The sequence below is a fragment of the Hermetia illucens genome, chromosome 4 (genome assembly GCF_905115235.1).
Source record: "Hermetia illucens chromosome 4, iHerIll2.2.curated.20191125, whole genome shotgun sequence".
NCBI classification, from domain to species: Eukaryota; Metazoa; Arthropoda; class Insecta; order Diptera; family Stratiomyidae; genus Hermetia; species Hermetia illucens.
Genome location: NC_051852.1, coordinates 157354982 through 157382596, shown reverse-complemented (window position 1 = coordinate 157382596; position 27615 = coordinate 157354982). Strand labels below are relative to the sequence as shown.

The window sequence follows — 27615 nt, the reverse complement described above, 5'->3', positions numbered from 1 at the left end:
ATATGAAAGGACCTGACAGGATCTTCCATCTTTCGGAATTTCGCTCCTGTGTTTTGTATTAAGATAAATCTTATTCAAATTAGCAAACATTACTAGGAAATGATTCAATATTTTGACCGATAAAACGCAAAGCCCGATTCAATGAGTCCTTTGTAGAGAGTGCGTGCACTTCACGAGGACGTCCTACAATAGTAGCGTATTCAAGTGCTTTTATGTTACGTAAAGAGATAAAGATAAAATAGATAAAATACACGTGGCACTCACTGGGCGAATCCACTAACAAATCAGTGGCAGAGACTTCTGTACCAGTCGGCGAAAGATGCATGCTAGAAGGACTCAACTTCATCGCAAGAGGCTGGGATGACTGTTGCTGTTGATGTTGTGCTGAAGCTGGTTGTTGGGATTGTAGGTGCGATTGTTGATGACTGCTGGAATGATGCGTACTGGTTGGTGGGCCAGGCGACGGGGACGTCGACGATGCAGTCGCGGCCGAAATTGATGAGTGGCTAGCGGGAGCATGTGATTTGGTTATTGTTAATTCACCATTACTTGTGGTGAGTCTGTGGTATAAAAGAGAATTTGTACTGGAAATCAGTTTTATACAAAAATCAATGATGACAATGGCAACAATAACGGACAGGCTCACCTATTGATGCTATTAAGTACAGAAGCAGCAGATGACGGTGAATTAACGTGACTACTTAAACTATGAGAACTGGAACTAAGATTGTGGCTGTGGCTATTTGGCGAATGTGTGTGCTGTAACTGAGATCCCGACAAGGTTGACGAAGACGAAGCAGATGATGAGGCTGCGATGAAGTGGTTGGTGGAAGGCGATGCTGCTGAAGTCGTTGATGGCTTTTCTTGGCCTGCGGCCGGATGTGGTGGCAAGTGGATGGCGGCAAAATTCGAACTTCTAGGTGGGCTATGTCCTGGATGCGTAGCAACAAGTGGTGACTTTCGCGATAGATGTTGAGGACTAGGTTCACGGTGATGAGACAACGACTCAAGCTTTGGTGAGATTCTTTCGAGGGGATGATGCTGATGGCTGGGCTGCTGCTGAGGGTGAAGCGGGTGTAAGCTATGGCCTGCGGATTGCTGTGGCTGAGGTTCAGGCGTATGATGGAGCGGCGGCTGATGCATCGGGTCAGCGTGGGTCATTGGAAATAGTTGGGGATGGAGGGCGGCAAGTAATTGTTGGACTCCACTCGAAAACAAATTCGGTTTGTAAAAGTGACCAGGCGGCTGGGCAAGCGGTATTTGAGGTGTACCTAAAGCGGCTGCACTGCTGAAGGCGGTTGTTGCCCCGCTACTTAGAGCAGCGTAACTTTGCAGGAATTGGTCATTCGTCGATATCTGCTGACTCACGGGAATTGTGAGGATGGTCTGCACTGCAATACCTGAAAAATGATACATAAAAAAGGAAGAGGCGATAATGGTTAGTTTGCATGACAAATTTTCAGTAGTGACTATATGTGATTATGTTGGTCTGAGGGGTGGCCTGTAAGGACCCAACACTATGTTCAATTTAATGAGTGGGTGAACAGTACTAAAACCGATTAAATTGAACTAAATTTCGGCGTGTATAGGGGACAGCTAATTGCCGGCTTCTTTACGATATCACAAACGAAAATGAGTTCTCCTTTTTTGTGTACCCGTCATACAATATAGTAATAAAAATCTAAGGATGTCATATTGAACTGTGTATCCTTATGCATCCCATTTCACTGTACACCAAATACATAGTTCCAGTGGAGACAGTTTTAATCTTCTTCATCTATCGGAACAGATAGCAAAAGTACACGTACCTTGCGACGTTGGGATTAGTAATTGTGCCCCCTGAACGCCTTGAACTAATTGTCCTGAAGCTAATATTAATTGTGGCATTTGCGAACCGCCTGGAATACTACAAGCAGATATTCCGCTGCCATTACTCCCCAGTGCACTGCAAGTTGGAGTTGGCGTAAGCGTCGGCGATGGTTTCGTACTCGTTGATGATAAAGTTGATGTAGAGCCAACGCTTAAATTCAAAGGTGAGTTTAATGCTGCTGCAGATGAAATTCCAGCTAATCCCTGAAGGCCTGCAAGTGCTCCCGGTCCAACTGATGTATGCTGCTGCTCTCGCTGCTGTTGTTGTTGCTGTTGTTGTGGTTGCTGATGTTGTTGTTGCTGTTGCTGCTGCTGCTGCTGTTGGTGCTGTATCGACGCTAAATTTTGTAACTTTTGTAGATTTATCATGTCTTGCACTATTGAATTAAGAGAGATTCATATATCAGAGCATGGAAATTTCACATATCTGTGTGATAGGTAAAGTGATTTGAGGTCCAACAATTCATTATCATGTCTCCAGGACATAGGCTAAGAGTTTAAGGCACGGACCAAGGCAGGAAGTGTGTTGCTTTAGTGTGGGATATTGGAATTAGGGATTTATGCGATAGAACCTGCAGGACTGCAGAAGCTAAACCACTGTATCAAATTTTATTGGGAAATCTATTGCAAGTAATCTGCATAAGGAAAAATACAATCCGTTCTGAAGTTGCCTTGGTTGAGAACTTAATGGGTTTAGGATCCATTTTCATTTCTTACCGCATTGAATTACGACAACATGTCGGTGTTGGGTTGACTGGATTTAGAAACCAGTCATTTTTGGGGGATAGTTGGGCTGGGATGGAGGGTTCATGAAAACTCCTTCAATTTTAAATTGGATGTCGATATGTACTCACTAGTTCCATTTAAATGGGCTTGGGCTGCGACTGCTGCAGCGACCGCCGCCGCTTTCGCTTGATCCTGTGGTGAGTGTGAGTTCCTTTCAGGGTTGCTACACGCCATGTGCTTATAATATTCTGATGGGTTTTTACTTTCTTTCTCAACTTCGGAATGCGGTAAAGGTGAGCCGGGAGAGCAGACTCTGTGGCATGAATCCTTATCATATTCCTGAAAATAAAAGAAAATGATTTTCGTAGTTTTTTTGGTTCTCTATTTTGGATTACTTCATTGAATTTTATTTAATATTTTTTTAATTTTTGATATTGTGATAAAAATCAATTTGGAAAATTATATGTGACGACAATATAAATCGTAGTAATGGCAATTAGCCAGGACACCTAAATTGTACAAAAGTAGGGCGATGAATATTTAGTTAGGATAATTGTTAACAGATGGCTGCACCATCAGTAAGGAGATCTTATCAAAGGCGCAAAGTAGTTTTTTAGTAAAGTGTTCGGATGTCTTTCTGGAATTTTCCGCGGGGTATAAAAGGATCAGAAGTCCGCTCACGGAATCAGTCTAGTTTTAGAGTTAGAACAAATCGCATCTGTTATGAATACGCCTTGAATTGTACCAGTTGAAGGAATTGTTCTATAATTAATTGTGCAGTGCCCAGTGCTGCTAACATAACAATTGGTGACACCGGTGGGATTACGTAAGCCAGGATGGTTAAATTCGAGGGCTTGAAATTGGAGCAGCTGAAAAGGGAGCAGTAGCGTTAGAGCTCCCTACGACGGGGGCCAAAGTAGAACTGCAGAAGAACGAAGCTTTGGAGTCGGGAGGTATTAATGTCAAAGAAATTGAATTCCAGTATGGGCGCACACCATGTGTTGAGAGTCTCGAGGAAGTTGCTGAAACTTTCGTGATAAATGACAACGATATGGAAGTTTTACTGCAAGCTTTATCGAGTATGCAGGAAAAACTTATGAGAGAGTCTGTAAGACAATAAGAAGAATTTAGAAAGCAACAAGAAGAATTTACGAGACGACAAGACGAAAAACAAATAAAGTTTATGGAAGAGCTGAAAACACGACAAGACGATAGGCAGGTAAAATTTATGGAAGAATTCAAGCAACGGTTCGAAGAAATATTTAATGAAAAGAAGATGAACGAAGAACAAACGGAAAGCGCTTAGGGAGTAGCGTGACGAGCGAATCAAAAATTGCAGTATAAAAGTACTCCAGAAGTGGCGGAACAGATAGCAGCACTGCAAAGCGATTGGGAGATTTCCCTGTGTCAGGATGAAAAGTCGATGTATCAGGAAGTGAGTATACAGAAGGAATTGATGCAGCGTGAGAATTCCAATGAGATTCCAAAGTCGAAAAAGAGATGGTGCAAGAAGTTAAAAACTGGCAGGGGGAAGTTGACAAGTTGCAGTCCAGTCACGATATTCGAAAATTACAAGAAGTGATTAGTCAGGAAATGACTAAAGAGGAGGAGCGAAACTGCCGGGAAGCAGTAAACCATGGGAAGGTCATAAGTGAAGGTGTGAAATGGCAGGAGGAGGCCATGCGACAAGGTACGAAACAGCAGGAAGAAATTTGTAAGCACAGGACAGTGAAATGCCGGAGGAGATGACTACTCAAGAAGTGATACTTCGGCAGACGGAAAGTGTGAAGTGGCGGGAAGTAATATACAAGGAGAACATGAGACCGTTCAGGACCAAGCTAGCAACAGGCATATGCTGGATAACAAGGAATCTATAATAGTAACAGTTTACAACTCGCTTAGTGACTTGAAGACAATGGTTCGCCGAGTTGTAAAATTGACGAGTGTAACACTTATGCGCATTTGTAGAAGAGAGTGCCATGATTGGAGTAGAAGGTACGTAACACGGAATTATAAGAAGCGTTGCAGGAAGCGGAAAGGAACAGAATGGGTGGATAAATGAACATGGAAAAGATAAGAAGAAGAAAGGCTGTTCAGGAAATCAAGGCAGTTGTGTAGCGCATGTGTGTGACGTTCCCCCAGAAAAACGTCAGCAAAGGCGTGAAAACGGGCTGAAGGAGTTGGAGGAACTCCTGGATGGAATTTCGTACTACAGGCGGAGATAAAGAGCAATAGAAGATGCATGAAAGGCATAAGCAATCGTACTCCGCGCGAGAGGAGGAACGGATATCACTTAGGTGCTCTCTAGGGCTCAAAAGTAAAACGCGATGAAGGATAAGAGGCACCAGCAGGTCGTGTCGTGAGAAGAACCTCTGCCTAAAATTAAGACGGACACGAAGAGTGGAGCTCAAAAAGAAGGGGTCGAGTGGCAAAGGAGGACTAGACCGCCCTGCTTATTAAGTCGACAGTAGGCGATACCTTTACGGAAGTCCTTATCGAAATCCAATATAGGATCAAGCCCGAAGATAGCGGAGTAAAAGTGTTTTTATTTCGGAAAATGAAAAGCGGTGGAGTCCTAGTCGAATTAGGCCCGAGGATGAAAAAGGTACGTTCTGTGAAGCAGTCAATTGGCTACTGGGAGAGAAAGCTTCATTTCTCTCCTAGAACCCATGTGATCTCCGGAAATTTGAGACCTCGACTACCTTATGGAAAAAAAATGAAGTGGAAGCGGCCATCAAGCGCGGATGTCCAGAGGTAGCCAATGCCCGGATTGGTGTCAGTTCTGAGAACCCCCGAAGTCAAAAACTCACTGTGGTGGAAGTTACGGAACAATACGCGTTGATCTTGAAGCTTGTTAACAGCGAGAAAATCAAAATTGGTTGGCTAATATATAAGATACGAATCCGAGCCGCCCCAGCCAAATGCTACAGATCTTTGCATTATGGGCGCACGTTTGCAACCAACCAGGGGCCTCACATGAGGGCAACATGCCGCGGATGCGGCCAGGTAGATCATAAAACGAATACCTGCAACGAAATGGATAGCCGCGTTCTAAGTAGGAAACGTGGTGCGTATGATGAGAGCTAGGACGCGGTTAACATGATCCATATTTTATAGTTAAATATGCATTGGAGTGACGCAATTTGCTGCGGAGAACAAATCTGATCCAGTGCTAATCAGTGAACAATAACCCTGCTCACGATACCCAGACGTGTCAGGTACCGATGCTATCTGTAGTCTGTAGGCTCTAGTCCAAGGCCTAGAGGAAAGCTTTGTCTGGAATTGTTTAGGGGTAACCTTTTTCGGTGTCTATTTGATACCGAATGAAACAATGCTCTGGAGGATGCTATCTTGGGTACAGCGAAGCGGTTCCTAGTAGGGGGTGACTTCAATCACCTGGATGAGGCATGCTTCATTTAGACTCGAGAGGGAAATGAATTCTTGAAATGGCGGCGGGAACAAGATCTGTAGTTTGAAACACCGGATCCACTCCGACGCTCCAGTGTCCAGGCTGCGAGGGAAGTATTCCCGAAGCAGCCTTCGCGTCGGAATCATTGGTGTCGCCGGTGGACGGGTAGCGAGTTCTGGAACAGTTCTCGGCGAGCAACCATCAATGCGTCGCCTTCGAAATGGTTGACACAACCTCTCAGTGTGCGCCACCGCGGTGCACTTTCTGTGCGAGGAATGTTGCGAAGGTGAATACAGACATGTTTGTCTTGAAGCAGGTAGGACTCCGATGGATAGTATTCCGGGAGGGGATGGCTGTGTAGCTGACGATGTCGTAAATAACGACAACTAAATAAATAAAACTTGGTAACGAGAGCCTGTGGAGCTTGCATGCCCAGGGGGATATTGAGACCTGGCAAGCTTCCATATATTGGTGGACGTCGAAAATTGCAGAGCTCCGGAAAGATTGATCCAACGTCTAAACGACCGGGAAGGGTTATGTACCACAATGACAGAATACAGATCAGGAGCAAAGTTCGATGCTGGCAGGACCTGGTCGACGAAGTAAGAGGACCAGTGTGGACTCGGTTCTCCTGATTTGTTCAACGATGTGTTCTGTTTTGAGGCACAGAGGTATGAGCTGACGCTTTTGGCAAGGAAGTATATCGTAAGTGCCTTGTGTGAATGCAGAGAAGGGGGCTTTGGGTGTGGCATTTGAATTTCGCACTGTCTCTGAACCTGCCGTGATGGTGATCGCGGGAGTGATCCCCGTTGTCCTTCTCGTTAAAAAGCGCAAACGCAAGGGATTGCATGATTCATTGGCAAATTACGTCCGTGACTAAATCGGAAGCATGGTGAAACTAAATATTTTGAGTTTTTTTAGTTTTACCTGCAGAAGATTGAATACGAACCATCTCTTGATTGTGTGTTTTGCAATGGGGGTTGTGGGCGGCGCCCATTACAATTTTTTTGAGGAAGGTGGAATGGGATTCGTCAAGAATTCAATTTAAACACAAGGCTCAAAGTAATATGATAAACGGTTCCAGGTTAGCTCTCTGATTATGAGGAGGTGTTTAGTTGGTAGTACGATGGCGTACCGTTGCGGGAGTCTGTGCGTAAAGGCATCCACTTACTATAATTGCAGTTTCGTAATAATTTTTATTTCTTCTGTTAATTCTAACTGAATTTTCATCTTAAATCCTCAGAATTTCTCCTGCTAGTATCAGATAGGGCGGTGTTGTTATTTGGAATGGAAAAGAAAACTCCTCAAAAAGACGCTGAGAAGTGTGCAAAGAGAGCCAAAATCGAACATTCTACTTGGACCTGCTCATTAGATCAACAGCTTCGGAGTGAAAAACCCTCGCAATCCTTCACGAAACAACAAATAGAGCTACTGAACGAGGGACTAAACTTCGTCATCCGCAGTCAGACAAATTCTCCAATACTCAACATCGACAGAGAAGTAGGCATTCAAACAAACTTCCCGATATTGCTGATCTTGTGAAAGAAAAATAATGCATCAGCACAACAATAGCAGACATCATCAATGAACACATCAGCGAGGAAACAACAACAAACAAAATAACTGTCGGAGCATACCTGATCAAAAACTCAGATAAATCCGACTAGGTTCTCCCCTCAAGACTCTTTCACCCAACAAAGGGTCCACGATGAAAAGATAAAGTGACCCATGCATGAAATTGATTCTGCATGGAAGAAGATTAAACGCAGGAGTGACAAAACGAGTGTCTAGGGGCACTGAATGCCATTGCGTATTCGTGGGGTAGGGAACGTGGCCTTGTGATTGATGTATTGGTCTGTCAGTGTGTCGATGGCGCCTAGATGCTTCTCTTATATATGTTTCCCTAATAACGTAAATGCGCGCATGTTTTTTCGCACATGTACCAATAAAAGTCGAATATGTGCAATGATTTTTTTCAACTATACAAATTCAAGCAATGAACCAAGAGACTATTCTCCTGTGTGTAGACTTTTTGAGGGAAAGTTGTAAACAGTTAAAAGGCTCTTCAGTACCATATCCTCCCCCTTGAAGTCGGAAATCTACGTACCATGTTCAGAATTGTTACATAATCCACTATACAGCAATTATTTTGAGATAGGATTCAGGCCAATAGTAAAACTAGAATGCTCCGATGCTGATGGGATGGGGTTTTGACGAGCAGGATATCTTTAAGCAAACTGAAGTAAACTTATTCGGGCATAACAAGGATCGATCCAGTCTTGTAGAGAGGAAGGGTTTAGAGGCTTCATCACCACTATGTAGTCGCATGATGACGAGCGGTTAGTTATAATGTCATCTACTGCAAATGTCAAATTAGATTTTGAATTTGCCTAGAAAAGAAGGAAGAACTGGGAAAAATTAAAAGAATGTGGCCATGTCTAGAAATTAGTCGATGATGTTACGCAATGCATCCCACTGTACTTGACGAATATCTGTGGGAGAGCTGGTTGAGCGTAAGCCTCTCAATTTCATTTTCTCGGTTCGAATCCTGGTATACCAAGAGTGTTTGTATTTAACTTTGTGTGGTGGCCCGGTCTGATTATGCTTCTGGTTAAAGTTGCATAATTCGGCAAGTCCTTACACGAACTCCGCGTGGTGGCCGCTGGAAACCGTCTTCGGGTGGGCCAAGAGTGTGTAGGGCCGGGCTGGGAGTAGGCTCATCTAACTGACGAAGGTCTGCTTGTCTGCTGGTCATGTGTTACGGGCAAGTAGATCTGGCGTGGGGATGGACTGAAGCAACAGCCCGAGGCTCGTCCTCCTTGCACCGGAGAAGGTGCTAATAAGACCCCAAGCCAAGGTGGAACAGCATACGCCGAGGGTTGCGTGGACAGTGGGTAGCCTGGTCTTTAGTATGCGAATTCTGAATACCTTGGACACCTTCAGTTTCAAATAAGACCCTTGCCTTGGTGGCCGGGCCAGCCAGGGTGGATATTCTTTCCGGACTACTCGTGGGACCAAGACATGAACTCAATTATTAATAAAACAAAAACAAAAACGACGATAGAAGAAGAGGGGGTGATGCCAGGCGCATCATCGGAGGACGAGCTGCTGGCCTCCAGTCAGGAGATAGTAGCTGTCGAGAGCAGTACACTCGGTGCCATCCGTAGCACCGTTGTGCTGAAACCAACCGCAGGGACCTCGCTGAGCGAGGCGTCAGACGGACTAGTGGCTTCCAGCCTGGAACCTACTGCCGTCAAGCTGGGTGTAGCGAGCACCAGACATAGTACTCCTGACCCGAAGTTCTCAGCGTCGGGGGATCCCTCGAAAGTGAAAACCGACAAGAATGTTGGTCGCCGGAAACCGACTAAGAAGCGAAGGTCCACGGGTGTCCTGCTTAAGAGCCAGTATCAGAAGGCCATGCGTATTCTCAGCAAGATTGCTAAGAATAAGGAGGTCGGTAATGTTGACGAGCGGGATGAAAAAGACCTCGCTAAATACCAGGCGATTTTTGACGAATACAATAACAAACGCCTGGCTGACGAGCAGAAGGCGAAGCCCATCGCTCTAAAACGCAATCGATCTCAAGACGAGGTCGAGCAAGATAAGAAGCGGAGCAGAGTGAGCAAGAGCGCAGACGCTAAGCAACATCCGAAGGAAATTGTACAGCAACCGTCAGCCGGCGGGCCACGTACTGCGAAGCCCTTCAGCGACGTGGCCAGGAGCCACTTACGTGTGGCACTGGCGGATGGCAATTCTGTTAGCTGCAAACTAACGCTGGGGGTGTGGACCAGTGTTGAGGCTAGGCTGTCGGGCATGATCTATGAGCATCTCCTGGACACCGGAGGCAAACACCCGGGACTCATCCCCCGCTTTGATTCATCTCAGGTAGTCCGTGGGTACCCAAGTAATAGCTTGCATGGACCAGTTCTCTAAGGACTTTCTCGGTTCGTGTGTCGCCTGGGAGGGCGTTAGGGCCTACTACCCATCATTCGCATAGTATTAGGTGCGATGATAATTAATCTTAATCAGAATAAGAAGAGATAGGGCAAAGACCAGTAATAAGATACCAGAGACTGTGGGGATGGCTTATGCATCACAACCTTTACCGAAAAGAGTGCTAGCATCGTGGTCGATTAGCGTATTGGCCTGAAACTATTAGTGACTACAAGAGATATGTATGCAGGACTATAGTACTACGCAATTATCGCAAAAAGAAAATGTATTTTAATAATAATCCTCTTTTAAGTGCTAGACATATCGGCTCCTATCATATGACGCTAATGTAGAGGTTTCTAGACCAAAAGCCTATTGAATTAGTTACTTCGCGTTTGAGGTAACAGGTCCGTTTGATTGAAGACGAACTGATAAAACTCATCAACATTGGCCTGGTACGAGAGAGATACAGGTATCTATACATGCAAGTACTTAATTACCCGCTCTATTGATGTTTAGCATAACTTAACCTGTTTTAGTAATTAATTTACTATTGTTCGTTTAAATTAGTCCCTGCAACATGAAAACGAGATTACCATTAGAGGATGACGATAAAATAGAGACGGCAAGCGCACCTATGATAGACGGGTCCTGTACGTGTGGCATATGGATCTATACTGCTTGGCGGGTAAGAAAGTTGCCAGTTTCGAACCTGATGGGGGAGAAAACTAAGAAATAAGCAGGTTATTGAATCAAGGTCTGAAAATGATTTCAAAAGGTATACCCAACCACACACTTTACCGTCTTCGCTCACTATAATAGGGAACGTGCAGTTACATACATTATCTAGTTCTAGTTCGAGACAAATATCAATATTGCATTTGGTATTCTCCTGGCTGTATGCCTAGTTTCGTTTCTAGATCCACTTTGGTGTTCCGCATCATTCCCTTGCAACTCTCCCTCCACTTGCCATACAAGACCTGGTTGAAATTGAAGTTTTCGTGTGTACACGATAACGAAACTTTGCCTGCCGTAATGACAGTTAATTCTGTTTGGTATTAAATTTTAATTAGTTGGAAACGCAACGAAAATTAACTCTATTTTGTTATATAAAATGTACTCGATTATTCGGTGTGTTCTTCAACATTCGAAAGATTTCTAAGCACAAAGGTTGAACGCGCACGGAATAGCTTCCCCGAAAATATGACATCATTAATACGCTTTCGTAATTGTTGTATGTACACAGGATAATGGCTATTGGGAAAGGATAACATATGTGGAAAGAAACGAAACTTATTGGTAAATTATTATAGTAAATAAGAATGCGTGTCGTTGTTCCTCAGTTCTGATTATGGTGATCCAAAGAAGATAGTTAAAAACCAAATTAGAGATAACTAGTCGCTATTATTAAAGCTTTATAGATTTGAATATCACATTAAGGGAGGAGAGGAGGGTGTAATTTTCTATTCAGGAGCAAACATAAAGTTGGTGCTACCAAAGCAGATGTCTTTCGTCCGGCTGGTTTCTACCTTAGCGCTTGGATAGAAACTCTGATAAGTGATAACTTTTTTGTATGTAAGATACATCAGTTAGCCTAATGCATTCCCACACTCTCCAAAAACGATCTCAAGCTTAATTAAGAGAGAATGAGGAAAGTCTGAATGGCCGTGTTACAGCTGAGATTCAGTCAGGTTAGGGCATAAACCTCCTGAGGTATTAATTGCGATGTGAAAGATCAAAGGATAGAAAGATTTGTAGACTTTGAATCTGCAATTCTTGGAACTTATATGCACTCTAGAACGGCTATGGTACTTCGAGCTCAGACTGAGTTTCCAACTACGTTGCTTTAGTCAGTTGATTCTGAGATGTGCACTCTTCAGCGTCGATACCGTCCCACAACCTGTCCTGGTTCACCACTGATAGCACATTGTTCGATCACAGAACCCACAAACCATTAGATCAGTCAGATCAGCCTTCATCGACATTAGCTTCAAGCGAGATCATCCCTTACATCTACTTACAAACGTATCTGATCCGATCTTCAAGGCAATCGCAAGTTTTTCGATGGCCTTGTGAGACAGTAGGATTCCCGTCCGCGATCCCATTCCTATTTCATATTACACAAAAGAACTAACGCATTTTACATCTTGAATTGTTGATCAGCCGCGCAATCCATCTGCCTTTTGGCTTATTTTGCCAAGAAAGTTGCCACTCGGTAAGGGCGCGTTGATACTCTTTACGAGCAACCACCTCACCTAAGTTTTTGACCTTATCGCGGCAGATAACTTTACGCTCCTTAGCAAGGAACAATGGGGATAACTCCTGCGATCACCATCACGACTGGTTTTGAAACAGTGCGATAAGCAGACGTCACTCGCAAAGCTCTGCATCTCTGCACTTGAGCAAGGCACCATAAAGAAACGTCTCCTAGTAGATATAGGGCCTCCAACATTCGCCATTAGACGACTCAAGGCCGAGACTCCAGCTGGAGTCGTGTCTGCTGCTGCTTTGATTTGCTGGAAAAACCAAAAAATCACTTTGCCCATATATTCTATACTATGTCTAGATACAATTGATGCCAGAGAAAAAATCGATTCCTCCGATCCGACACACGGGATGACTCCCTTAACACAACGTACGATAACCACGGTATACAGATCAGCTAAAAGGAAACTCCTTAGCGCAATAGACCAGAGCAAAGCTCGCTGCTGGCAGGATCTGGCCGCCGAGGTGAAAGGGGATCCATGGGGACTCGGTTATAAACTGGTAACCGGAAAATTCGAAGTTCTGCGGAATCCCTGTTCACTTGAAGCCGAGTAAATGGGCCGTTTGTGGGAACTTTTCCCGGCGCACCCCGTACAGGAAGATGACGCCGGCGCTGCATGCGCCTAGGAGTGTCCACTTTTCTCTATAAAAAATTGAAAGAGGCAGTCCTCTCTATGAGAAGCAAGAAGATGCCAGGACGTGATGGTATTCCAGCAGAGGTATACAAACTGGTATTCAAGCCCGGGCCAGGCCTACAGCTCGGCGCATTCAACGCTAGCCTGAAAGAGAACATTTTTTCTGCTCGTTAGAAGGCGGCGAGGCTTGCGCTGACAGCAAAGAGAAAGGTAACCCCGAGTTGCCGTCTGCATTGTATGTTTAACACTGCTGGGAAAGTGCTCGAAAAGCTCGTCAGAAGTGGACTCGTCGGTTGGTGCTTCTCGTAGCATTTGACGTCAGAAAGTCCTTTAATTCCGTAAGATGTAAAGACATTCTAGCACACTAAACAATACTTTTCATGTGCAGAACTATCTCTTACGGATACGGGACTACCTGAATGACCGCTTCCTGCTCTATGGAACGCTAGATGGGTCAGAGGAGGATGGAGGTTACGTCGGGAGTAGCACAGGGATCCATCCTACGGCCAGTCCTCCGGAACGGTTCCCATGATAGTCTACTTAAACTCGACATGTAAGAAGAGTCGCGCCTGGTCTGTTATGCAGATGATGTTACGGTGCTTGTTGCTGGACGCACTGTCGAACAGTCGCAAAGCTGACTCGGCATATTAATGCAATGGGGAAGCGGATGGATGATTACTCAATCTTGGACTGGAGAAAACCGAAGTAGTCATCCTGACTAAAAAGACGGTTCTAACTCTGGGTCCCATATTGTTCGGCGAGTCGATAAACGAGTAAAAATCAGGTTTAAAATACCTCGGACTGACTCTTGACTCAAAGATGAGCTTTTTTGAACAAATCAAATCAGCGGCGAACAAGGCTATAGTTGGAGTTTCGGCGTTAAGTAGGCTATCGTCTAGCAGGTGACGTCTTCTGATGAGTTCAATCCTACTCTACGGCGCAGAGGTATGGGCTGACGCTCTTGGAAAGAAGGTATATCGTAAGCATGTGGCGCAAATAAAGAGATGAGGAGCTTTGGTGGAGGAGCCGGATGGTTCCTTGAACTGACAGTTCCCTTCCTCCTCTTCCCTCCCCCCCCCCCCCACAAAAAAAGCGTATGAGAAATTCGGCTGGAAAACCAGTTGAGAGACAGATGTCATCCTTACATTCACAAAGAAACTTGGAGCCCGAGGGGCAATTTGCCAGATTCAACAATTTAACGGCTTCTGATTAGATACAATTTGTGATGACTGATCGATCCATTTAGGTCCTTTGCATCAAACCAATTACTGGCCTCTTTGCTATTTATTTTCTTCTTCAGTATTTTTGCTGGTAAATATGGTTGTAAGAAGTTAAGCTATAGGTTTTTATTATAAGACAAGTATGGCCTTTACCGGTGCTCTGGTTGATAGTGATGGATGGAATTCTACGGATATCGGATACTAGGTGATGGTGGTGGCATTGGTGTCAGGAATGTTTCCCTTAGAGCGGAGATTATGGAGTGGAGGTTTGAAAAGGTGTGCATCTAGATTGCAAGATGAGGACTCGGCATAAATTCCAACGAAATGCTGGCAACATTTACCCTGAATTCCACTTTCCGCGGCTAAATGGACAAAGATTGACACCTTCCTGCAATGGATCTGGATCCTAAGTTGAATTAGAGACTAAACATTGAACTAAGGGTTAAGAAGGCATATACCCTACCCATTGTTGCAATAGGACCTTTATAATAAAATATGGTCCTTATTGAGAATGTTCTCCCTTTACATAGCCATATTTCGTCTCCCTTTTGACCGACAGATACCCTCAATGTTTTCCTCCAACTGAATTTCTATATCGAATACGCTGCAGGCTGCAATATTATCAGAAGCCCGATCTCCGATTTTCGAACAGCCAAGCCATAGGGTCATGGTAACACCTTAGTCGAAGTATCTTGGGAACTTTGTGTATTCTTAGCGGATTACGCCGTACACGAACCAAGCTTCAAGAGGTACTTTGCTGTGGGCTTTCCAACTACAGCAGACTGAATGATGGGCACTACTTAGCAGTTGTTGATTTCAGGGGCGCAAAGTTGTGAAAGATTTGCTCCTCCTATATCAAGAATCGATCGCGAAAGCTTTTGGGCCAGGCGCGGGTAAATTGGTAGAGAATTATGACAAGTTGTACGGGGGCACTGGCCTAGAAGGGACCATGCTACCAGACTTAGCATACCCTACAATTAACATTTTTTTTTTTGTTTGGGGTAGGGTAGGTGAATGCATTTACGCACACAGTGTTGGACTCCCGATTCGGTACGTCGTCGGACTACCGTCAGAGAGCTAGCCTGGAACCGTTTGTCACATTAATTCGGGTCAGCCCCCGAACTCTCCCGTCTTGCGGAGCCTTCAAATCAGGGAATTCGTTTCACCAACGGGAAGGGAGAGGAGGAAAGGAACTGTCAGTTCAGGGAGCCCCCCGCCATCCGGCTCCTCCACCGGTCGAGTTCTATCTTCTTAGCAACGAGAAGGGCCCGAACGTAATGGACAACACGGCTCCACCTGTCAGCAGTCCTCAGCATCTCTTCGACAATGTTGCCTGGAGAGAGATCCCCTGTGTTTAAATAGAGCTGCTGACGAACCCCATCCCACCTTCCACAAGAAAAAAAAGTGTGGTGGGCATCGTCCACAACTCCATTGCAAAACACACAATCCGAAGAACGCGCCTTTCCAATCTTGTGCAGGTAAGACTGAAAACTTCCATGCCCACTTAAAAATTGGGTAAGGAAATAGTCAGTCTCACCATGCTTCCGATTCAGCCACGCACCTAAGTTTCCGATGAGCCGCGCAGTCCATCTGCCTCTATTTTCATTTTGCCGCGAGCAACCACCTCCCTTGGCTCATCTCCCTTGCCCTTGTATATGGCCTGACGCTCCCTAGCAAGAAGGGCAACGGGGATAACTCCCGCGATCACCATCACGGCCGGTTCAGAGACTGTGCGGTACGCAGACGCCACCCGTAAAGCTCCCCGTCTCTGTACTTGCGCGAGGCGTCTACGATATACCTCCTTGTTAAGAGCGCCAACCCATAACTCTGCGCCGTAGAGCAGGGCAGACTGCATTGAGCTCATCAGGAGACGTCGCCTACTAGACGTAGGACCCCCAATGTTTGCCATTAGCCTACTTAACGCCGAAACTCCAGCCGCAGCCTTGTTCGCTGCTGCTTGGATTTGCTCAGAAAAGCTCATCTTTGAGTCAAGATTCAACCCGGGGTACTTTACCGCTGATTTTGACTCGATTATCGACTCGCCGAACGATATGGGACGCAGGGTCGGAATTCTCTTTTTAGTCAGGATGACTACTTCGGTTTTTTTCCAATGCAAGGTTGAAACCATGATTAGTCATCCATCCGCTTACCCGTCGCATCAATATGCCGAGTCTGCTTTGCGTTCGACAGTGCGTCCAGCAACAAGTGCTGCGACATCATCTGCGTAGCCGACCAGGCGCGAATCTTCTGGCAAGTCGATTTTAAGCAGACTGTCATAGGTAGCGTTCCAGAGGTCCGGCCCCAGGATGGATCCCTGTGCTACCCCCGACGTGACCTCCATCCACCTTTGACCCTCTAGTGTTTCATAGAGCAGGGAGCGGTTCCTCAGATAGTCCCTCAAAATCCGTAAGAGATAGTTCGGCACGTTGAAGGTATTGTCTAGTGTGCTTAGAATGTCTTTCCATTTTACGGAATTGAAGGTGTTTCTGACGTCAAGCGTTACGAGGAGCACCACCCGTCGAGTTCGGCAGCTATGTGCCTCTGCTCGTCGAACGGCGTCCACGACCTGCATGACAGCATCAATTGTCGATCTCCCTGCCCTAAAACCAAACTGCCGGGGAGATAAATCTCCGGCAGCGCGTATCGCTTCAGCGAGTCTACTTCTGATGAGCTTTTCGAGCACTTTCCCAGCAGTATCAAGCATACAGAGCGGGCGGTATGAAGACGGCAATTCGTGATCGCCTTTCCCTTTAGGGATCAGCGCAAGCCTCGCAACTTTCCAACGAGCAGGGAAAATGGCCTCTTTCAGGCAAGCGTTGAATGCACCGAGCAGTATGTCTGGCCGGTGTTGGAATACCAGTTTGTATACCTCTGCTGGAATACCATCGGGTCCTGGCGCCTTATTATTTTTCATAGAGAGGACTGCCTGTTCCAACTCTTTTATAGAGAAAAGTGGACAGTCCTCTCCGCTCTCCGCGCCGACGTCACCATCCCATACGGGGTGTGCAGGGAAGAGTGCCCTCACAATGCGGTTCATCTACTCGGCCTTAAGTGAACAGGGTTTCCGCAGAGCCCCGATTTTTCGGGTTACAAGTTTGTAACCGAGTCCCCACGGATCCCCATTCACCTCGTCGATCAGATCTTGCCAGCAGCGAGCTTTGCACTTGTTTATTGCGCTGCGGAGTCTCCTTTTGGCTGATTTGTCCTTCATCATTATGGTACATGACTCCCCCCGTCGCCTAGACGTTGTGTTAAGCGGCGGAGCCTGTAAAACTCCTTCCGGAGCTCTGCGATTTCCACTGTCCACCAATACATGGAAGGTTTGCAGCGCCTCGATGTCTTCCTGGGCATGGAGGCTCCGCAGACCGTCGTTATCAGGTTCATAACTGAATTTACGACAGTGTCATCCGCGGCGCCACCGCCCCCAGGAGTACCCTCCAGCGTGGCCCCACCTGTTCCCAGAGTTTCGACAAACTTCCTGGTGTTCGCTTTCGCGATATTCCATACACAGAAAGATTGCTGGGGTGGCGCACACCGAGAGTTTGTGTCGACCACTTCGAAAGCAATGTATTGGTGGTCACTTGCCGAAAAGTCTTCCAGAACTCGCCACCCGTCCACCAGCGACACCAGTGATTCCGACGCGAAGGTTACGTCTGGAATGCTTCCTTCGCAGCCCGGGCGCCGGAACGTTGGGGTGGATCCGGTGTTTAGAACTACCAGTCCTGTTCTCGCCGTCATTTCCAGAATTCATTTCCTTCTGGAATCTGTGTGAGGCATGCCCGATTCAAGTGCACTAGCATTGAAGTCACCCCTGACCAGGATCCGCCCATCCGTGCTTAAGATAGCGTCCTCCAAAGCATCAAGCCTCCGGCGAAAGTCCGGCATAGTCTCATTCGGCTTAAGATAGACACTAAAAACGTTATCCCTGAACACCGAATCCAGACAAAGCCGTCCCCTCGGCCTGGGTGCCATGAAACTGGGCCCTTGTTCATTTGGCTGTAATGTTGTAATGTTTAGACCAAGTTACCTATTCTGAACGAATTTATCATTGGAAATTTCTAATTATTATGTTCAATGGGAGTACGTCAATGTTCTGATAAAAGAACATACTTTGTACTATACCTTCGCCTTCTTATTCTATGTATTTACCAATTCTATTATTTTCAAAAAATTCCAATAATGATGATTGTCGCCATTATTATCGCAGTCCTACTTTCAAAGTGCAAATTAAAAAAGTGTCGTGTCTCTATAAGCATAGGTGACAAAACATTATGAATTCACTCACTGCATTCAAATGAGAATTCATGATCCCTATTCCGATAGGAGACTTGAAATCATTGCAAGCTTTATTTCGAAACCACCGCCAATATCGACAGACATTACCATCTAAACCACTCACTGCAAAACACCAACCCCCGCCAACCCCCCGGCTCTCAATTATTATGGCGAAGTTTCAAATGAGTTTTATTGTATCCTTGTATAAATACATTGTCCTATAAAAATTACATTCACTCCAGCATTCCGTTTGTTAATTAAATAATTGACAGATCAACATTTGTGATACAGACCAACAACGATTACGATGACTACAATAGGACAGTATCGAGGAATATATTGGTAATGAGGCTTTTTGTTTCCGCGGAATTATCGTCCTTGATGGATGCATTGTTTGACGACGGAAAGACATGATAATATCGACTCTTCCCTTTGTGAAATAAATATAGTTAATATGTCTGTATGAAGGAAGAGTGGGGGTGGAAAAGAAATGTGAAGGCTCAGAATTAGGTTCTGGGTCTTTGCCTTTCTGGGTGATACATTAAATTTAATTAATTGGGGAATTTTAAGCGAGGAAGACTACGGGAAATGCGGGAAGGAATTTTCGTCCTTACAAGGAGTGAATTAGAAGAAACAAGCAATGGCTAAAACCACTCCATTTCACCAATAGTCAAAGCCGCTTATTATCAACCCTTCCGCGAAATAAGTACAATTCCGGACCGAGGAGCCCCTTTCCATATTATTGATTCAGTGATTTCGAAGAAATTCCCGAGTGTGTGTGGTCAATCAAATGAAATCTTGAGGATTATTTTCATGGTTCTCCCAAGCAGAATCAGAAAATAGCGCTTGCAGGAGCGAAACCGACCGAGGTTCAAGATTCCTCGGGAAATTTGCATTTATTTAATTTAACCCATACGACGACGATTATATGAAACTAAATGAGCCAGGGTTAGCTCGGGCTGATCCATTGGGCAACAGTAAAAAATGTAAATGTGCACAAGGAGCAGTGGAACAGACAGGCCAGACAATATGTTTATATTTGTGCGTATATATTTAGTGATATGAAGTATAAATATGTTTGGTTTGCAGTACCCCGGCCTAAGTATATATTTCATGTACCATTGCCAATTTACATTTTATGCAAAGTACTGCTCTTGTTTCTCGAATTATCATGATTCCAATTACTATAATTCAATTCAACTGCCTCAACTGCCTCAACTGCCTCCCTGATTACTTATACACGCAAAGAATATATTTCTATTTTTTCTTGTCCTTTTAAGACACAAATTAATTCCTGTTTGGTGACTTCTCATTACAAATCATTTTCGTTTCTTTTTCGACATTCGGAGCGGAGTCACTCAATGTCTTCCCAGCAAGACAATGTACAGAAATAGCAGATATTGAATTGAGTGGTGCTGTCTCCTCCTTTTGTCTAATGATTGAAATTTATTGAATATAATTCGTCTTCGGCTGTAGATAATTATTCAATAAATTAGATAGGAATTCTGATTGGCAATTTAAAGTAGTATGACGTTCGTGGTGTGTTATTTGAAAAACATTGTGTTCGTGAAAGCTGGGCCAACGATTGAATAAATTAACTTCTGATTAACAATAAATTGTTGCGATGTAACAAGAATCGATTGTAATTGATCTTCCTTCCCCGATAAGTGTTGCAAACTATGACATTTTAAGATGGGGAAAATTTGGCTGCAAATAGATATTCTGGGTGTCGGCAAGGCGTATTATTGCTTGGTAATGTTGAATACTTCGCTATTTTATGAGAAAGTATCTAATACCATTCGAAAGAGCTTCATATTATTTTAATCCTTGGAAAGAAAAGGAAGTTATTCCTTTATTGAAATCACAGTTCAATGTGAATACCCGTAAATGGAACTAAATCAACTATATTAACAATAATAATAACCGTTGGCAAAGAAATCCAGTTAGATCAGGGCCTTCAAGCGTGTTAGAGAACTTCATTCAAGGCCTTAACCTTATACTACAGGACTAGCACCCTGTAGAAGTCAATGTCACCCCAGTCTTATGACAATCCATCAGCTGTTTCTGCGGCCACTGAATGAAGTGGCGGAGGCGAATTCAGAATGATGCCTAGGTTCGCGCCATCGATGCGCTGCCACATCACTCCGTCCCCAGCTGAAATCATGCAGGTCCAGCGGAGCAAACCGACAAATCTGACGTTTCACGGTCGCTTTTTTAAAACGGCCACCGGCTTGTCGAATGCTTTCAGCATCGATAAGGATACCCACTTGGGTCCGTCTCGGACGTCGAGCTTGAATGAATGCTCGCCTTGTTCCAGAACTCTGAAGGGGTCCTCGTATGGTGGTTGCAGCGCTTCCGAGGAGCGTCCACCCCCCTGTCTACACGTTTCAAGATCTCTGGGGGTGTTGATCTCGCATGTCGGGTGACGGGACAGTGGAGTTGGCCGCATCTTCGAAACCGCGTCCCTGAACAGACGCAGCATTCCTGAGTCGCTTAACCCTGCTCTGATGTTCAGCACAGGGTTGGAGGGGAGGCGCAGATTCCCTCCGCGCATCTGGCCATGAATTCCTCTCGTTGGGCTGTACGGAGGCCGCGGAGGACGAAATGCAAGGACCTTAACCACGACGGTTCGTAGCGAGTCATTAAGTCGGCCTATAGCGTCCGGTGCCTACGTTCTAGCATACCATTCGACTGTGGATGGTATGCAGTAGTCCTATGCCGTTTGAAGCCAAGGAGCTTTCCTAACTCCGCGAAAAGGGTAAATTCGAATTGTATTTCCTGGTCCGTGCTGACTACGGCTTGAATACGACAGAGCATCGGCGCATGATTCTGCCGTAATGTCAGATGGAGGTATAGCTTCAGGCCACCGCGTAAACCTGTCGATGATTGTGAGGCAATATTTGAAGCCGTGCGAGTCTCCCAAAGAGCTAATGATGGATGGTGTGGAAGCGCTTGGTTGACTTAGGGAATACGCTTGCTTCCCTCCGTGCGTGCTTGTTGACCTTGCATTTCTAGCACGCGATGCACTGTCTGACCCAAGAGTTTACGTCTTTGTTCATGGACGCCCAGAAGTATTTTTCGGAGACTAATCGGTTCATCGTCCTGCTGCTTGGATGCGCAAGATCATGTATTTCGTGGAAATCAACCGGAATAAATAGCCTGAGTCCCTTATCTGAGGTCTCGCTGAGTAAATAGAAGTTTGAGCCGAAAATAGGAAACTCTTTGAACTTGTATTTGGAATTTGCCTCCAGCCTCTGAAGCTCTGCGTCGTCTTTTTGTGCCTCGGCGATTGCCGTATAATCGACCGCGGCGGAGACTGTGACATCCGAGAATCGCGACAAAGCGTCTGCAACAACATTGTCTTTTTCAGACTGGCTGGACCACAAAAACGTTCGGCGCCATCCGAGACTCACGTCCACCTGCCTGCGAGGTTAAAGTGTTCGGACGGAGTACAGGGAGAACCGACACCTCAGCGTCCGCGTCAACCAGGAAGATTGGGAGTCGAACATTGTTAGGCGACGTGGTACTGCGGTACCTTGTCGGCCCTGGCAGCCAACACCTCCAGCGATGCCGAGTCCACGCAGGCCGAGATGTCGCGGGTGCTCTCCAGGAGTCGATGCAGCCAGAGGTACTTCAGCAGCTCTGAGCCAACGAAGTGGGAATTGAAACGAAGTTTTTCACTGAATATTACATCCAGGTCTTGGAAGGAGATCAATAGTGAAAGGAGTTGTCCACCAAGAGAATAGGAAAAGGATGTTGGGGAGGGCTTAAGCGAATAGTACATTCAGTGGTACTTACCGATATTTAATGTAAGCTTGTTAACCGAAAACCATCGGACAAGAGTAGGAATGTGAGACGACTACAAGAGAGCACAGTCTAGCGGAGATGAAACAGGCAAATAATTTAGGGTCGTCTACGTAAAGCAAGTACGGGCAGGTGGGGATGGAGGCGAGTTTGTTGATAAAAAACAGGAATAGTTGGGGGTCAAGTGTAGAGCCTTGGGGAACACCACAGAAAGGAGAGAATGAACGGAATAAGTAACCATGAAAAGTAATTCTGCAGGAACAGTATGAGAGGTAGGAAGAGAGCCCGGAAATAATTTAGGGGAAGTTGAGTAGAGAGAATTTGGAGAGGAGAATATTATGGTCAATAAATATCAAATGGCAGGGAGAAATTAGCAAGGAGCAGAAGGTTTGAAGCAGTTGATCTGTATTTCACGAAACCATGCTGCTCTTTGACAATGAGGTAACCGAAGTGCGTGGTTAACCAGTCATTGACGTATCTCTCGAGGATTTTGGAGGAAGATGAGAGAAGAGAGATGTGACGGTAATTTACAGCTAGAGAACGGTCTTCGTTCTTGAGGATAGGGATAATAAGGATCTCTTTCGGGGGTTTGGTAAAGTAGTATTCTTCGAGACTCAAGAAGAAGATTGTATACCGTCGGAGAGAAATGTGTTGTTTACAGTTAAGGAGGAAGAAGTTAGGAAGCCAATCGGAATCAACTCCGACATTGGTGTCCATATTACCAATGAGAATCTCAACTAAGGAAAGTGTAAGGACAGGAATGGCCAGAGATTTGGAGTAGTCTGCATCTAGAAGAGAAGTACGAACAGAAAAGGCCGCAGGATTGTTGCGGGGCGTTGGCAGTGGAGCCAGCAAAACTGATGGGAGAAGGGAGAGACTGGGTGGGGTTACGGGAATGGCGAGTGTGGGACCAAAACGGTTTCAAGTTGCGGCGGGCAAGGACGGCTTCGACGCCTAATAAGTATATTTTATGCGCTTATGCCTAGTCTTGAAATGAACATGGTCAACGTCATTTGCAGAACCCCAAAACTTCTTCCGCAATGCATGTTTCAGGCGGGTGCTATTAGGTTTCTCCTTGGTGAAACAAGTTGGTTAAGAACGCCGAGAACTAGGAGAAGAAGAGACATAACCGGAAACGAGATCGTACAGGATATTGGAAAAGATACTAACAGTTTTGTAGTTTGAATGGGAGAGCTTTCCTTCACATTCAAGTGGACGGTAATGAGCGTACGGAGATATGCTCGGGGAGGTTGGAAAGGAAGAGATGGAGAATACGTCTCAAGGTATTTTCGGTGGTGTTGAAATTCAGAACAGAGCAAGTGTTCATAAAAGAAGAAAGTATTATACAAATAAAGAATGGCAGAGGTTGTTGGAATTGGAATTGAAGGTAGGGACGATTAGGCCAGTTGTGCATGGGAAGGTTAAAATCTCCGCAAAAAAAAGGGAGTGTAGCAAATTTGGCAGTAAGGAGTTCCGAAAACTGTCAAACAATTCTTCCTGCAAGCGAGAAGAGCAATAATAGGGGATTTATTTACGTATTTACAAGATACAATGAACCCGAGAGAGTTGGCCGGGGAGACATGAGAGGAAAGACAGTTATAAGGAGAGCCAGAGGAAGATTAGACGGGTTCATCGCAAAGTGTATCGATTCCACCGCCAGTAAACTTACGTGATGCATCTCGGTTCCTGTCGTGTCGTGTCGTCCAGCCAGTTTTTAGAGATACATATACCATGGTGCTACCGAGCAATGCGCATAATTTGAAGCTTCGTCCTTAAACCCCTAAGACTTTGAGAGGGTAGGCAAACAGCAAACATGAATCCAGTTACATTGATTAGGGAGGCAGGTTGTCCTGAAATTAAACTGCAAATTGAGGCGTTCCTATGGTTTGATGAACGCACCTTCCGACTAGAAAGAAGGATTGCTGATGCTTCCAAATTCTTGAGGACAAACTGCTGTCTTTTGTCAGTTTGAGACAAGGCGAAGGTGAAAGCAAATCAGCTTTATTCTTAATGTATTCTAGTCTATTGTGCGTGGGAGTAGCGAACGCTAGCGTGAAGATAAACGGCTGTTATGGGGGCAAGTCACATTTAACCGGGACCAGTGGCACGGGTAGATGAAGTGCCAGGGTATATAACAGCAGTGGGAAGTGGAGTATAGTTGGCGACGGGAACGATGTCAAAATGTGGGGCGGCTGTGTTCCCATTCATAACTTGCTACGAAGGCTGCGGATATTGCTCCGTTAAAGGCGCGATGCAGCGAGACAAAATTCAAGACCCGAGTTGAGGGCCGCTGAATCAGAGGTGAAGACATTGCAAATGACAGCTCCTGTATAGGCCTTTGAGAGAAACTGATCGAAATCAACTCATATTGAGAGGTCTGTTTTACAGAAGAGAGAAGACGTTGAGGCTACACTGTCAAGCTTAGTATGCGGCGCATTATCGCTGGGAACACATAGTTAGCGACGAATTAGTAGATTGTGGCATTTTGGGCAGTGAACCGATGTTGCGATTCAGAATCTGACTGTACTATTGCTGGACTTCGTAAAATTGGCGTTGGCAGAAGGAAAAATAAAAACAGATCAAGCTGCTATATTAGAAGAAATAGTAATTGGGCTTTCCCGTGATTATTACCCTGATTTGACTCAGGTACTCATTCCCAGCTGAGACAACCGATATTTGATATCTAGGCACGATTCAAGTCCCTCTGCCACCGGTGAGATTTGAACCTTCCACTATGACAGCCTAACGTTCTAATCACTGAGCCATCCGGATACCGACTGTATTAGAAACCAAAAAATATTGGAATAGAAATACTCGAGCTTAATATACTAACTACGGTCAATAATCTGCATACAAATTTCCTGTAGTTGCGACAACAGCATTCAGCGAATGACGTAATACTACAGTGCACTATATTGTACCGTTACGGTCTTGAATGAAGTGCTCTAACACACTTTAAGGGCCTTGATCTAATATGGATTGTTGCGTCAACGATTATTATTATTATCATGTCGACTCGACCTCCAGGTTGGGGGTTGGGTAGGGCTGACAACCCTACACGGAACACCGATGTTACCAAGCCAGAGAAGGAGCCTCGGGCAGGATGGATTTTACAACAACGAACCCGACAACGGATTAATGATTTGCGCATTTTCTCATAGAACGTGCGCTCCCTGTACAGACCGAATGCTGCTGAGCAGCTAGTCGATACCCTGTCCCAATATAGGGCTGATGTAACAGCGTTGCAAGATATGCGATGGACAGGGACCGGTTTCCTGGAGAAAAGCTGCTACACCATATATTATCGCGGTCATCCAGTAAACCATGTGCCCGGAGCAGGTTTCTTAGTCAGCCAAAAAATGAAACCTGCTGTTATCAGCTTTGAAAAGTGTAAGCGAAAGGCTATACACTCTGCGTTTGCGAGGTAAGTTTAGAAATATAAGCCCCTACAGAGGAAACTGCAGAGTCGGAGAAGGATACCTTCTACGAGGCAGTTGAACGGACCCTCGAAGCCTGTCCCAAGTATGATATCAAAATCACACTTGGAGATTTCAACAGTGAAGTAGGGACGGAGCCCGTATTCAGGCGATATGTCGACTCACATAGCCTATATAGGGATACCAATGATAACGGATTGCGGATTATTCAAGCCAGTGTAAAACTGTACATGACAAAATCTATGGTAGAGAAAGAACACGAGGCATACCTTGCCTGAGACGGAGCGGTGGTGCAGGTCAGGATGCTAGCCAGCTTTTAGGGATATCGAATTGGTGGATTCTGGCGCAAAATCGGGCCGGTTGGAGTTCCCTACTACTGGGACCGGCCTAGACCCGTCTTAGTAGATGATGATTAAAATCGCGAGAACTGCTTTATCTTTCATATCTTACTCGAAATATACTTTCCATTGGAGCATAGTGAGTGACGCCTACATACGTGGCATTATTGTTGGTTCCCGGCCTTTTTCCATGATAATTGCACGCCTCCGCCAGTATTCTACACCACGTAGTTCTAGGTCAGCCATTCTAGGATAGTTGGTTCCATTGCATAGCATAGCTGGTGATGAAGTTGTCATCTCTCTTCAATATGTGACCTATCCACTGCCAAGTTGGCTTCCTAATCAACCCTTCCACGGTTATCTGGCCCATACGCCGACAAAGTTCTTCATCAATTACTTTTTCAAGACATTACGAAGAACGTCATCGATAACGAGAAGAGAAGATACGGATGACGCAAGATGCAACCCTGGCGGATCCCACCTTAGACTTCATATTTCTTCGAGATTGCACCTGGATGCAGTACGTTCGTCAGCATATGTGGCTCTCATGATAGCTATTAGTTTCTACGAAATTCCAGATACATTTGCCATTGACGCTTTTGAAATCGATGATGCATAATGACACGGAGAATGTTAATGTGGTCAGTATAGAAGGATTGTTAGATTGACCGAAAGGTGGAGGTAATTTGTACTTTAGTGTGATTAGGTCAATATCAAATGCCAACCCCAACTTAAATGTTAGCAAAGGAAAGAAGTTAAGGGTTGACGAAAAGGAATGCTTTGGGTAAAACACATCTTCTTCAATTATTTAATGAGAAGTGTTTGAAGAAAAGATAGCACTTAATTTAAAAGTGCAATAGGCTAGACATATGTATATATATTAATGCATGTCGACCTAGCGTTGCCTGGTGTTTTGCTGCAATCACAAGCGGACAGAGCCATGTGAACAAACCATCCGTTCTCCAAAATTCACAAAGCATATCCCACATCATCATATTGATTTGTAGCAATTCAAGTAAATTACCGTAGCCAGCTTTTACCCTTGTCAACACTGCAAAATAGCTTGTCGTAATTTTTCTAATTTAAACGGATTACGCCATGCAGCCATTGGCTATATTCGACTATACCCTGCTCTTGTACCCAATTTCGCCGGTGCAGAAGCAGTTGTTGCTGTTATTTGTCATGTTCACTCTGGAGTTGTTTTTTCTTGGACTCGGTAATATGCTTAGTTCGGTTGGGTTCAGTTCTTTTCGCCTCATTTCAATGGAAAGTTTAAATAGTTTCCGTACACTGCAATTACGTGTAGCCAAGCTGAGCCAAATAAATTATCGGGAAGGTTCCTCACAAGCTTAATTCAAGTATTAAAAACATATTCAGCTCTCGATATACGGCCGAATGGTCTGCGAACAGCATTCACCACGGAGACTCAGTGTTTGTCGTATACAACATTATTATGCGACATATACGTAAGCACGGGTATGCTCCACGCTGGAGAAGTATTGCCTCCCTTTCGGCCAACTCCGATTCAGAGTTAGTCTCCGTCTACGATTTTGCATTATGGACAACCTACTTGGGATAGCATTTGAACGTAATTTAGCGTCGTAACCGTATCGTCCTCCCTTGCGGCTATCGAATCTCATTCGCTGAACTCGTAATCTTATTAAATTTACATATTAATCAACAGATTTTAATTACCCTTCCACT

The 27615-nt window shown here is 45.1% G+C and overlaps 1 protein-coding gene across 4 annotated transcripts in view; it reads right to left on the bottom strand.

Annotated features, from left to right (window-relative positions):
• The window catches only part of LOC119655574 (POU domain, class 6, transcription factor 2), a 189092-nt gene that overhangs the window by 41356 nt on the left and 120121 nt on the right, over positions 1–27615 (bottom strand). For 2 of the 4 annotated variants that reach the window (XM_038061502.1, XM_038061505.1), the window contains exons 3-6: positions 2724–2934; positions 1809–2246; positions 647–1400; positions 265–584 (exon numbers count right to left, since the gene is read on the bottom strand). In XM_038061502.1, coding sequence (XP_037917430.1) covers positions 265–584; positions 647–1400; positions 1809–2246; positions 2724–2934 — 1723 coding nt within the window. The remainder of the gene's footprint in view (positions 1–264; positions 585–646; positions 1401–1808; positions 2247–2723; positions 2935–27615) is intronic. The other 2 variants (XM_038061504.1, XM_038061506.1) reach the window with 1 other exon arrangement.